We start from the raw sequence: 13,318 nt of genomic DNA, 5'->3' as shown, positions 1-13,318 counted from the left end.
AGATCTATGAGCTCGATGGGTGTCTCGTATTCATGAAAAGGGATAATGGCACAAATAGTTCCCGAGCTTACGTTATTCCCGAATTTTTAATTTGTTCGATGTAATCCATGATTTTTTAATTTGTTCAATGTGATTTTTGGGCATTTGATAGATGTTCAACTTGGTTTCTGAACTGGATGAAAAAGATCGATGTTGTCACATCTAGTTCAGAGACTAAACCGAATATGTTCCAAAAATCCAGGGACTCAATTGCACACTGGGTTACCGTTTATGGATCATATTGGACAAATTAAAAGTTTAAGGACCACATTTCACATTGAGCCAAAATTTACGGACAATTCGTGTCATTTTCCCTCGTAAACATTAAGATGACCCTTTGTTTTCATCACCAGCCGCTTGACGCGGCATGCCGACGTGGGTAATGAGGTCCAATATGGACCGCCGTGCTCGTCGGCGGTTCTCAGCGGAACCGGCAGAAATGACAGCTCTGGAATTTCGCGCAAAGCCTTTTTAAGGATAACATCCGTCGAGACCGGAAAGTCCAGGACCGGCTCGACATCCGCGCAGCAGGTTCAGGACCGACTGACCGAGTCGGTAATTTTCCCCTTCGAAATCGATCCGAGGAGAAAATGCGAATCGAATATGATGAGTTCGGCGGTGGTGGCGGGGGCGGTGGGAGACTCGGCCGAGTCAACTCGGAGTGGCGGCCGAGTTTTCTCCCCCGTTTCCCTGTCACGCGAAGCGTCGTTTTCAGGCTCGGTGGGAATGTGGAAACAGGGACGCGAGGACAACGGAAAAACGTGAGCTGGTTTCCTATGACGACCCGCGACCGTTTCCTGCGAAAATTCACGAAAGGTGTTTTCATTTTTTATGCTTGTGTTTTTGGCTCGGCGTTTCCCATCTTGATCCCCCCAGATCAACCCCCTCCCCCCCCACCTACCTACCTTACCAGAAACGAAGGACCCAGCAACCGTAAAAGGCAGAGAGAGACGCCGGCTCGTCGGGAAGGCGATTTGTTCAACTGGGTCGGGTTCGTGGGGGGCCCGTTGTTCCCGGAACTGCTTCGTCGGAGGGTCGGCTGCGGCGGCTGGCGAGGTGAATATTCTTTTACGTCCGGAGCTGTCGGAATTGCAGCTGATGCGCTGAGTTTGTCGCAGTTCATTGATGTGCTGAGTGTCGTTAGCTTGTACTGTGCGATTGCTGCCTGTGTTTCGTGAAAATTTGAGCGGCGGATGGGTTTAGTGATGTGGGTTTTGGTGGGTTTTTGCTTCGAATCGGTCAAAACTGTCAAGGTAATTCCTTTTTGGTTTTTGTTTTGGTTTGTGCCAAAGTAATTCGTGTTCTTTTTTAATTGCATTGACTTTTGGTTGACATCATTGTTCAAATTGGGCCGGAAAGAAAATATAAACTATGTCATAGAGATGATTTGGTTAATGGGGCTGTGCTCAGATTGTATTTATAGATTGAAGAAATGTTGAGCAGAGTTTTATGGGAGGATCCGTGTAAGGAGATTGTAGTTTTCGATGTTGTGCAATGCACTTGTAGTATCCTTACAAGTTTAACTTTGATGCTAGGGACGGAAGCGGGTACAAGTGGCAGCGGCAGTTTGTTGCTTTGCAGTCCTATGCGAAGTCGCTTGCCGTGAATGAGATTCTAAAGCCATAGGTAATGCAATATTTGAATTTCAAACATCATATACTGTTCAAGCCTTCAAGATTCATGAAGAAAAGATGTTGAATTCTTGTTTGTTCCATTGTTTTGCTCCTCTTTTTTTTCCAGGTATATCCGGTGGGGACCACTGTTGAGGAAGTGTTACAGAACCTAGTTTCTGAAGGTGCAATCATCGAGTCTGGATTATAGCACCTTTTGGTCCAAGTTAAGAAATGAGTTGTAATTGCTTTGGCTTTAGTTCAAAGAATAAAACTCCTGCTTCTTCTTCGTCCATACAAGGCATTGAAGGTGAGCTGTTGATTAATAACTGTCATAATTTACAGGAGCTAGTTACTTCTGTTTGCAAATTTTAACTCTTTCACATCTTTTTTATGTTATATTCGAAATGTAGTTATGTTTTGTCCCCACCCTCTGTATAGTGAAAGTTATATAATACGTGTTGCCTTGAAGCTTTCAAAAGGGGAACCTCACTTCGATTTTTATTGGCTGATATTCAAGAGATTCCCCTTTTGTGCCCGATATTATGTCTTTTACATCTTTAATTACATTAAGTGATAAAGAGATATAAACAAGTTCCATCATCGGAGAAGCATTACACAGATCAAAGCTTATCTCACCCTTGACCAAAAGCTTTCGTAGTTGGGTATTGCCACTTTCTGAAGGCTAGGACAGTAAATGATGCACCTTAAAAGACCAGCAATTCCTGATATATGTAAACTCATGCTTACTGCTCCCTTTTACCGAACCACCACTACAATTCATATTAGCTTTCCTAGTTGCTTCCCATCGTGTATCGTAAGTCTCTTAATGCTTCATTGTTCGATTTTAGCTTTTTCTTTGCTTTTCCTTGGAATTAAAATTTGGTGGAACCAGTTGTTTTATCTGTATGAGCTCAATTAGTCTATAGAGTGACGAGTTGAAAAAATCATAACAGTGTTCTTTTCTTCCTTCTTTCATTAGATATGAAGATAGGTTTTCTGGGTAATCAGGCAGAGCATTTATCTCGAGAATTAGTATGTCAGATTGTGCTTAAGATAATTGCAAGTTTGCGAGAACATCAAGATATTCACATAGTATGGAATTTGCGAAGGAGTAGAGGATCAGACCTATATCCCATTTGGATTGGTTTTTTTGCGGTTATATATGCTTTACATTTTGACTACGGGGTTGATTTATAGCTGCATTGCTCATGAGCCATACTGGTATTTTAAAAACTACAACAGTTTATCAGTGCTTGACCCCTTGAAGGTGAGAATTAACCAAAGTAAGAGAATATTTGTCTTCACACTGAAAGCAATGTTTTTGGCTGCAAGTGATGTTGTCATTTATCTGTAATATATGTGTAGGTATAAGTTTCAGAAAAACTGTTTTAGTTTATTATGGTTTGGTTAGGGAAAACTTTAAACAAATACCCAACCAAAACCATTGAAATCACCTTTTCTCTAGAATTGAACCATATTCAAGAACTAATAAATCGAAAATTTCAGTTTGGTTCAGTTCTGATCTTCCATTTTTGGTCTTCTTAATCACCCCTGGATGGAGCGATAGATAAACATTCAAGCCCTCTGTTGCAACAAATGAGGATTCTATCAGATTGGTATTAGCTAGGTTAGTGAAGGATTGCAACTTGAACAGCAATGACATGACCTATCCGAATCATTTCTTTTATATCCAACTCCCATATTATATGTTATCTCCTTATCCATCTAGGATTATTGCCATGCTATTATTCTCTCTCTATGGATATTCTAACAAAACTTTCAACCTTTCTCCAAACACCAAAAAGTGTGCTTGTTGATCAAACTGACCATATAGATATAGGGCTTCGGTCATTGTAGCTGTGGTAACTATGAGCTTTTGGGGTGATTTATTAGAAGAATTTAACATTGACCACGTCAAATTTTTCAAGCTAGAGATATATTGGATATCTAATTGCAAGTTCTTAATGAAATTTCGGAAGCATTTAAAATATTTGGAGCAAAAAAAAGTTCTCTATGCACAGGTGATGAAGCATTAGAACCGTTCCTAAGACCAAACCATAATAGTAGCAAAAGCATATGACCTTTGTCTTCCACTTTGCTTTTCTTGTTTATTTTCAACCCATATCACAAAGAACGAAGCGAGTTCAGTATACATGACTGGCATTTTCACTTGTACCTAGGTAAATAATGGTAAACTCCAGTATCAGAGGAAACTATTAAAGACGGGATTTATCCCATCCAATCATCAATTAGTTGCATTTTTCTGTCTGCCTCATGCTGGTATCAAATCACTCACCCTAATTTCACCAGCCCTACAGCTCATGCTTTTTAAAGCATCTAGTTCAGGATACACATGACGAAGTTCAGTGTGCGGAGTGCAGAAGTGCCATTGTTAATTTGAAGTGGCTGGGATATCTTGAGTGGAGTCAAAATCTTGCTGTCAACTTTCTTGGTGTAGTTTGTTCTGATTTAGTTTCAGAAATGATAGAAATATCGTGTCTAATGTTTCTGTATTTTATGTCTATTTGCACTTCTTATATCTCGAAAAGTTTCGAGTTTTGATTCTCTTTTCTCTTTTCCTTAGGTAACTTGCTCAGAAATATTACTCATTTCACATATAATGAGTTGAGATCAGCTACAGCTAATTTCGATTCAAGCAATAAGATAGGAAGAGGAGGTTTTGGAATAGTTTATAAGGTAATCAGGTTCTGTATCTACTCTTATTATGGTGCTTAATAGGACTTTAAAAGTTCAATACGAATATTCTTATTCGTAATGAAACTGCTAATGAGCTCAATTTCTTCATAATTGCTTCTGTGGATATGCATGTACTTTGATTTTGTCTTCATATGTCAAGTTGGATGATATTCTGCTAAAAGTCCTGAGTGTTTCAAGAGAAAATAAGAAAAATTACGTGTTCTCATCCGGAACTACATCTATATTCTGGCAAAATGTCCAGATTATTCTTCAGCTAAGTATATCCTCATGATTTGATTCATTAAGGTCTCTTCATTTGTTTTCTGACCTCGTACTTAGTTGGCACTCAAATGTGATTCAATTAATGTAATGTATGCAATCTGGTATTGTTATAGCATTTATGTACTGACTTACATTCTAGAGCATAAGTTAATACAACAAGTCACTGTTGTTTTGTTTAGCAATCTTAGAATGTCACTTGAATTGTGTTGGTTTCAGCCAAGAGATGAATTACACTATTTTGTACTGGGGAGCAATAAATGTAAAGAAGAGTGCTTTCCTTGATAAGTAACTAGTGCACACTTAAGAAGTCATTTTGGTTAAGTGCACGGGTGATTCTCCATGTGTAATTACTATAATTGGATTATTCAATTGCACTGTCTTTTAGTAACTATGTTGTGGTTGATAGGGAACCCTAAGAAATGGAGTGCAAGTGGCTGTAAAGAAACTTTCTGCAACCTCAAAGCAGGGACTTGGTGAATTTGTAGCTGAGATCAATACTATAGCAACTGTCAGACATCAGAACCTTGTTCAATTAATTGGTTTCTGTGTTGAAGGCACAGACAGGATTTTGGTCTACGAATATTTAGAAAACAGCAGCCTGGATCGTGCATTATTAGGTATTTCAAAGAAAGCGAGAAGTTTGGCTGAGAAACTGTTATCACGTGCAACATATTCTAACTTTTCCTTCTTTGTCAGGCTCCGGCACAAAAGATGCAAAAATAAAACTTGATTGGCAGAAAAGATCTGCTATTTGCCTGGGTACTGCAAGGGGTCTAGCTTTTCTGCATGAAGAATCCGTGCAGCATATTGTTCATAGGGACATTAAAGCTAGTAATATACTTCTTGATAAGGATTATAACCCAAAAATTGGAGACTTTGGGTTGGCCAAACTTTTCCCAGACGACATCACTCACATCAGCACAAGAATAGCAGGAACTACGTGAGTTCGTTTGTCTTCTCATCTTCGATTCCACTTTAGGAATACTCTTGTTCTCACATCTTTCCGAAACTTGATCACCCTCATACCTCTGAAACCAATTACAAATCTGATTGGTCTGAATGGACATACTATTTCCTCTGCAAATCACAGTTTGACTAATTGCTTCCGCTCTAGGTTAATTAAGCAGGAATTTCAGAGCAAGTACGTTTTTGGACTACTTGAGGAAACCTAAAAGCAATGGAAAAGAAGCATTTTCTATTCTGAATGTGTCAAGTATCTGCGGAGCTACTTGAAAAAATATTTTGTGAAGCAGTCAGTATTATTCTAAGTGCAGTCAGACACCTCATCATTTCTGAAATAGACAGTCAGGACAAACAAGCGTTTTTGAGGAGACAACTGTCTCTTGTGATAGTCAAGGAATTTCACATGCCAGTGGAGGGTCTTTTAGACACTGGAGAATTACTTCCTTGCCGAAAGAGATCACTTCCAACAGTTATTTTCCCATAAATTGTCAATAAAAGTGATGTTTCGGTGACACGGTTTACAGGATTTTTGTTATGACAAGCTTATTATCCGTGGTGGAGACTTTCATTGGATCTTTTTAAAGTTTAGGCATTTCCTCAATTGGTCGTGTGGAAATGAGCTTAGAAGTTCTTTCTTCCTTTTTTTCCTTTCCTTTTTTTTTATTGAACTTTTTTTTTTGGGATTATTTTTTTATAATAACATGCAAATTAAAATTATAGGGTAAAGTATAATGTGTGCCCTATTTGTAGGTAATTATACTAATGATTTGTTGCCTCTGCTCCATGCAGTGGTTACTTAGCTCCAGAATATGCATTTGGTGGCCAGCTGACTCCGAAAGCTGATGTATATAGTTTTGGGATCGTTGTTCTAGAAATAATAAGTGGTAGAAACAGTGCGAAGGCAGATTGGAGAGGCTCAGAGAAGTTCCTCCTGGAACAGGTGCGCCAGTGGTCCTTTTTCGGTAAAGCTTTGCTAGATTTAACATATTTTCTACATTGGAACAATGGATTAGTAGGTCCCGCTTTTGCTTTTCCCTTCTTCATCATGTTGTGCTTTTCTACCTCTTGGGTAGCCTGGAAGCTAATGTACCTGCAAAAGCTGAAGCAAGAGAAACCAGCAGGGCGTTCGGTTTTTGGTAGAAACAGAGAACCAATTAGAAAATGCGTTAAATGCCCTTGTTTTTTCAGTTTTTCTAACAACTCAAAGTACTGTTCCAAAAAATCATACCAAAAATATTTCCAGCAGGGTGTTAGCTGGAGAACATACTGTTTAGGAAAAATTCCACTGAATTTGAAAGCTGGGAAAATTGTTCTGAACCCACTGGTCTAGTTTCCTAGTAAACAAACTTGTGGAGTATTGATCCGTCTAATTCTGAATGGAAAATTTTGCTTCATAGGCATGGGAACTCTACGAAAAGGGAGCACTCTTGGAACTGGTGGACCCAGATTTGGAAGAGTTCCCTGAAGATGAAGTCATCAGGTACATAAAAGTAGCCTTTTTCTGCACCCAAGCAGCGGCAAGTCGACGTCCGTTAATGAGTCAGGTGGTCAACATGCTGTCAAAAAACATACGGATAAATGAGAAGGAACTAACAGCGCCCGGTTTCTACCAAGATTCAGGAGGCTCAAGTGGGATGCCTTCATCCACTAAAAAGTCATCCACAGACTCGAGCTATCAGATGAGTTCAGTTCCTGTCACAATCACTCACGTGACCCCTAGATGAAGAGGATTATCATTTTTTTACTCATTGGTCTTCAAGGATGGTGTGTGAGAATCGTTCAATTTGAAGGAACTTTTGAATTTTGTCAATTTCCTTCGTGGGTTTCATTGGCTCTCTCTCCCCCGTTCTCTCCTGCCTCCTTCTGTGGCCAGTGCTTATACTCTTAGGTAGAGGCATTAATTTTGTATATTTGAGCGAATCGCGATGTTCTGCTGAAGCAGAGGCTGGGATGTTTACATACATAGAAGATATTGGTTGCAGTGATTCAATACATCAGTTCTCAGAGAGTTTTCTGGGATTTGTTTTGTAGATCCTGTTTTGGGATGATTTTGTTTCACTCTTCAACTCGCCCTCGTCTCGGAAGTCCTTTTACATCTGAGTCGCTGCAGAAAGGATGGAAGGTGAAAAATGACAGTATTTTGCTGGCAAACCAGTGTCTTGTCAATTTGGAAAGTCACACATTCCTGGACTAAATTCATTTACCATCCTGGAATTGGTGAGGCCTTCTGGGGTTGGATGGTATCTTGTTAAAATATTTGGTATGAAGGAATGACAAATGGAATGGAGGAAGAGAAAGATCGAAATATTAATTGAAGGGAATGAGAATATATTTTTAACATGCTTGGTATGTGACTGAAAATTCTCGTGTGGAATAAACTATAGTCTGTTTATATCTCAACAAGATTGTAAAAAGAGGCCTTTTCTTCTATTCTACTCCATCGTTTTTTATTTGTACAAAAAAACCAATAAGTAATTTCACCTTTCCCTGTAATTATTAAAACGGTTTTTTTTTTTGTTTTCGTTCGAAAAAACTACTTTTAAAGTATTACAAACGCATTTTCTTGAACAGACGTCATTCTCTATTGAACATTTAAATACATTTTCCTTGTGTCATATGTTCTGTCGTGTCGTGTTGAGAAGGAAACGAAGCATTCCCATCCCCCAGTCTGCACTAGGAAAACCAAGCTTCCGACCGGAGGGTGTAAAAAAGTGGGACCCAGAATTGCAGAGTTCATTCTTAACCCCATCTTCTTGTCCACCAAAGACGCCCTCGATACATGTCTCTGTATAGGCTAGCAGGATGCACCAAGCGAAGATGCATACCACCTCTGGCGGAACCACAGTTCCGTCGCGCGTGATCATTATCTTTCCTTTTCTTTTCCCTCCCGGCCTGCTCGTCAAATCAATAAAGGAATAGCGGGATTTCCAAGAAACCGAAAGGAGGAGGAATGATAGGTTTAATTAAACTGTTGATGCAGGTTAAGTCCAAAGAATATCCAGTCACCTTAGTCATTTGATCAGTAAGTTACCAACCGCAAATTTGAAGATGGAGTCAGCAACAGTGAATGTCGAACCCCCCAAAAAGTGCAGCATTCTACACCATGGAAAGTTTTTCTCTTCGTTGTCTAACGGAAAAGTAGTTGCGGAAACTATTCTAGTGATCCATCAAATTGTTGTTGCCTCACATCCATCTTTGTCACTGGCCATCTTAAGAAGAAAATCTCGGTCAGTGAGATTTTAGTTTGCGCAGGCAGTTGTGCTATCCCTCTACGTCCCATATACACATCCTGCAGATCTATTTTCCCAGAGTTTTCTTCACTTCGACACATGCAGCTCCTTCTTAGTGGCAAATGATTCACTTGAATGACACAAAGGAGTAAGTAGTAATGTTGTCCATGATTATTGATCAGTATATTGTTCATACAAAGGACCTCTTAAGGGGAACACACAATATACAGAGAACTTGACTTTAAACATCTCTTTTAAACGGAAAATTTTGACAACTGCTAGCCTCCCGTTTGTGTTCATCAAATATGCTTCTTAAGGAAATCGAGAATTAGCTGATTCACCTCGTCAGGCGATTGCTCCTGGATAAAATGCGTTCCCTCTGGCGAAAATACAATCTCTAGCTGGGGAACAAATTCTTTGACCTTTCCGCTCCTGATGTACTCTTCGATGCCCGGAAATTTGAGCACATAATCCTTCTCTCCCATGACCAACAGTGCTGGAACTTTAACAATAACATCTGTTATTCCCAGGTCCTCCTTAAACGACCTGCAATATCAGCCAGATTGTTAAACATAATCTATCTGCAGAATGCAGGCTATCTGAAGTCCGTATAAACAGCAACGATAGCTTATTCACCCAGGCCAACTCCGTCAGGAGATCAGCGAGTGCTCTCAAAGAGCGATGAACAGAGACCATGATTCCACGCAACATAAATAGTTGGAGAGTCTCAGCATGTTAACCTCAGACACTGACTCGTATCATATCACGATAGTCTACCTTCATCTTTTGCGAAGGTGAGAACAAAGGACTGAAGCTCCGAGGTGAGTATACAGCACAAAAAATATCAGAAGGTTCACCTTCTCCATTTACTAAAACAATCACAGTACAAAAAACATGTGGGCCGAAATTCATCACGTGACATATAATGTGATGCCCTAGAGACATGGGCATTACTTGCATATTGCATCTCAGATCAATTGTCATAAGCCTATCTCAGATGCTTTATCAGGATGAGTTTCTAGGGATCATGATCATCGATAGAGCTATAATCTTGTTGGTATAGCAGAATGGGATTCATCAGCAGGGAGTCTACAATACCAAGCATAGAGTGTGAGACCGTTACCTGTAAGGAACTTGCAATGCAGTGCGAAACCCTGATTTCCGGTACAGAGAACCGTATTCTTCAAGATCTCCTTCTGTAAACCAAGGGGGAAGAGGGGTAGATGGATCAACTATATCCATAATCTCCTGGTTCTCTGCAGCTATTGGTATTTCACTTCTCGAAAAGAGTATGTAAACATTGCGCACAACTGTTTTGGCATCGAGGCGCCCAAAATCAGCTTCTGCCCGTCCAGGTTCCTAAAATAGAAAGTTCAAAGATATCAAATCAAAAGAAGGTGATTATCACTTGACCATGTAATGGTCTTGAGAACGAGAGTCACAGAGGTGGCATACCTGCCATCTTGAAATGTAAAAGCCCTCAGGTAGATGCTCATGATATTTAACAGGATGACTGGGAGGGCGGTACGGAATTCCTAGGGTCACGATTCCTTGGACCCTCTCTTGGTGGAGGAGGGTAAACAAGTAAGCGGGAAAAACTCCGAAGTCTTTAGCTACAAGAAACACCTGCATTGACAGTGCCCAAACCTTGTTAAAAGAAGGCTTCACTCTTAGTACGTAACCACGGAACTACTTGTCATAGATGCAATAATAGCAGCAAAAACTTCTATAGTGAATGTCAGGACTGATTAAACTAGAAGGAGCAACTCCATCAGATTACTGGGAAGGTAAAATTATGCATATATGTGTGAAGTAGATAAGGCTTCAAACGTGTCCCACATTATATTTGTGCTGGAGGAACTATGAGAGGTTTTTCTTTCCATAACCAAGACAACCACAGATTCTGTGAGTTCCCAGTGAATCCCTGCTATAGAACTTTTTTTTTGTTGCTAAAACCGCTGCTATAGAACTTACCACTGCATGTGATATACCGTCTCTATGAAGGCTTTGTTCACTAGTTCTCATCTTGAAGGGATATGCGAGGTGAAAAGTATCGAAAGCAACTAACACTTAAAAAAGATTCTTTTTCCTTTTATGACAACAAGACCCACCTTTCCCATCTTAGGTGGGTAAATCATAGATTTATGAAGTACCAGCTAATGTCTGAGAGATCAGGTGAGACTTGCACCAAGATCCACAACAAATAGCCAAGCTATTCAAGTATTGCGCGTTATTCTGTCCACCGTGTCAGCATTATCAAACAAAAAGAGCACAAGACTTTTCCACTTATGAACTATGATCGATTCTCTCTAACCCTTTAGTAACATCTCCATTCTCTCAGCAACCACACATACCACACATAGCAAAGGAAATCGGGAAATGGTAGAATCATCACCTTATCAATGCCTAGGGCATCAAGCAAGGCAGCAAGATCCTTAATAAGGTCACCGAAGGAGGCCTTTTCGGGTTCAAGCGGCGGATCAGACAACCCATAGCCTCTGAAATCAGGCGCTAGCGCGCGAAACCCAGCTTCCGCCACAGCCACCATCTGGTACCGCCACGAGTACCATATCTCCGGAAATCCATGCAAGAACACGACTACATGGGGACCTAAAAACACAATTCACAAAGCCAAGAACTCACTCACAAATCCAGTAATCAGGCACTGTAGTTGGAACTACCAAAATTTATGGTCAACCCATGAAAGAATTGTCAAGATCACCACAGGGCAGCATGGTTTTCGATACATTAAGACATTTCAAGACTCTCCAACATGTATGGTTGATAGTCTTTGAAGTTTCACAAAAAAAAAAAACCCAATAACTCAAAGTGCCCAGATAAAAAGGGTAGCTTGATCATATGCTTAAACAAAAAAGGTTATAACAGGTGTGATATGTATGAGTGAAACGATAGAAGTTTGAGCAGAGTGAACTTACCAGAGCCAATTTCGGCAACGTGGTGCTTGAGGCCTTGGATTTCAATGAACTTGTGTTGAATTTGATCCATTTCAAGTTTTGATTTTTTTGGGCAGAGAGAGAGAGAGAGAGAGTTTCAGAGTCTCGGCTTCAGGCGGAGGAGCAGGTGGAGGAGTAGGGTCGAAGATGATGATGATGTTTTGGTTCTTCTATGTTGGAAAGCCAGAAAAATTTGATGCCAATTTGGACCTCGGTACTTACAATTATTTACTTATATTTTGGCTTTTCGTATTACCATATATTTTCTTAATCTTACACGCAATCATTGGATTTTACAAATTATTCTTTACAACTTCGTAATCTTTCCCTTACCATTTCAAATGCAATACTATTTGACTACCAACTTCCATCGACAACGAGAAATGCTCATTGCATGCAATCGAAGAGGTCCGCGCACTTTCGTCGTGAGAATACTGAGCCTCAAAAGGAGTAGAGACAATCTTGAAAGGCTAGAAAAATAAAACGTCTTTTTAATATATATGTTTTTGGGTCACCTGTATTCTTCCATGGAGTTTTGACTATACGGGGGTTTCAATAAATGAATTTTTTTTTTCTTTTACTTATAAAGAACTCTAAAAAGTGATAGGATAATGTATATGGAAATCGTAATGAAAATAGTGCAATGCTAAATACAAACCAAGTGTTCAACAATTCACTAAATATCTTGTATGTATATAAATCTTTTACTTTAGAAGAATTATATCTCCGTAGAATAACAAAATGTATGGAAGACAGAAAGATTGAACGAAAATCATGTTAAATCCCAGCAATTTTCAATTGTTGGAGCAACGCAATGATTTCTTGGACTAACATGTTGTTCAGGGGCAAGAAATCTTGCTTGAAGTTGCATTTCAGACACTTCAGTTTGCATATTGCCAGCGCTACAAAACAGAATTCTGTGCTGGTAGATTATTTACAGAGTCGATAACTGTCAAATGCGGCTAGTAAGAAGAAAGTGATTACAAACTTGCCCACTCATTCTCACTAGGAATCAACGATGCTGAATTTTCTTTTCCTGAAGCTCCAAGATTTCCTGGGTTCTAGGACAGGTTACAACAGTGTAGTTAGCCATCAAATCGATTTGCTTACATAATCTCCCATGAGCTGTACTAGTATAGCTTGAAGCATTGTGACGACTGCCCCTGTATTGAGCATCAACGATGCTTTTGTTGAAGCTTTCACACCCAATGTTCAAGGAAATGTCACATGAAGTGAGACTTGCTCCATTGCCCTTGAGGCCTTTGGAACAACTAATAAGCTTTCTTATCAATCGCCTTCGGCTCTTCCGTCACCAACTCAAAATTGCATATTCTAGTTGCCATGCAGCCTTTTAAACCAACTTTTTAAGTTCTAGTACTTTTTATGCATCCTGAAAGTTTTCATAAAAATACCTCAAGCAAATTTACGTTCTGCTTCAAGCATCAGATTTGCTAGTGTTTGCACCAACTGCCTCTGCTTGTCCAACAAGAAAGTTCACTACTTACAATTTTCAGGATTTGTGATCCCAGATCTTCTGCAA

At 39.7% G+C, this 13,318-nt stretch overlaps 2 protein-coding genes across 3 annotated transcripts; one reads left to right on the top strand and one right to left on the bottom strand.

The window, feature by feature from the left end:
• The first annotated feature begins 905 nt into the window (after positions 1–905).
• On the top strand, positions 906–7,624 carry LOC115686593 (cold-responsive protein kinase 1-like). Of its 2 annotated transcripts, none has more exons than XM_030611945.2 (8): positions 906–1,095; positions 1,575–1,665; positions 1,780–1,959; positions 4,237–4,349; positions 5,038–5,248; positions 5,328–5,571; positions 6,384–6,534; positions 6,992–7,624. In XM_030611945.2, exons 3-8 carry the CDS (start codon positions 1,884–1,886, stop codon positions 7,316–7,318), a joined length of 1,122 nt encoding a protein of 373 aa, XP_030467805.2. In that variant the 5' UTR covers positions 906–1,095; positions 1,575–1,665; positions 1,780–1,883; the 3' UTR covers positions 7,319–7,624. The 2 variants fall into 2 exon arrangements, with proteins under 2 accessions (XP_030467805.2, XP_056175675.1); XM_056319700.1 differs by lacking the exon at positions 906–1,095 and adding an exon at positions 1,110–1,292.
• A 1,349-nt stretch (positions 7,625–8,973) lies between these two features.
• Positions 8,974–11,924, bottom strand: LOC115686594 (uncharacterized). Its single transcript, XM_030611946.2, has 5 exons — positions 11,761–11,924; positions 11,220–11,434; positions 10,280–10,450; positions 9,948–10,183; positions 8,974–9,370 (listed from the first exon to the last, which is right to left on the bottom strand). The coding sequence occupies exons 1-5, from the start codon at positions 11,828–11,830 to the stop codon at positions 9,124–9,126; spliced, it is 939 nt and encodes a 312-aa protein (XP_030467806.2). The 5' UTR covers positions 11,831–11,924; the 3' UTR covers positions 8,974–9,123.
• Between the last annotated feature and the right edge of the window lie 1,394 nt (positions 11,925–13,318).

The sequence above is a fragment of the Syzygium oleosum genome, unplaced genomic scaffold (assembly GCF_021117445.2).
Source record: "Syzygium oleosum isolate NSW1041296 unplaced genomic scaffold, Sole_v2.1 Sole_v2.18, whole genome shotgun sequence".
Lineage (NCBI taxonomy): Eukaryota > Viridiplantae > Streptophyta > Magnoliopsida > Myrtales > Myrtaceae > Syzygium > Syzygium oleosum.
This window is presented reverse-complemented; position numbering and strand designations above follow the sequence as displayed.

What these genes read in the sequence shown, in the direction of transcription:
- LOC115686594 (XM_030611946.2), bottom strand. Translation starts at nt 11,830, where the DNA reads ATGGATCAAATTCAACACAAGTTCATTGAAATCCAAGGCCTCAAGCAC. An exon ending in TTTACATTTCAAGATGGCAG is followed by an intron (nt 10,184 to 10,279) that starts GTATGCCACCTC and finishes TTTCTATTTTAG; the next exon opens with GAACCTGGACGGGCAGAAGC. An exon ending in GCATTGCAAGTTCCTTACAG is followed by an intron (nt 9,371 to 9,947) that starts GTAACGGTCTCA and finishes CTGATATTGCAG; the next exon opens with GTCGTTTAAGGAGGACCTGG.
- LOC115686593 (XM_030611945.2), top strand. Translation starts at nt 1,884, where the DNA reads ATGAGTTGTAATTGCTTTGGCTTTAGTTCAAAGAATAAAACTCCTGCT. An exon ending in ACAAGAATAGCAGGAACTAC is followed by an intron (nt 5,572 to 6,383) that starts GTGAGTTCGTTT and finishes TGCTCCATGCAG; the next exon opens with TGGTTACTTAGCTCCAGAAT. An exon ending in AGAAGTTCCTCCTGGAACAG is followed by an intron (nt 6,535 to 6,991) that starts GTGCGCCAGTGG and finishes TTTGCTTCATAG; the next exon opens with GCATGGGAACTCTACGAAAA.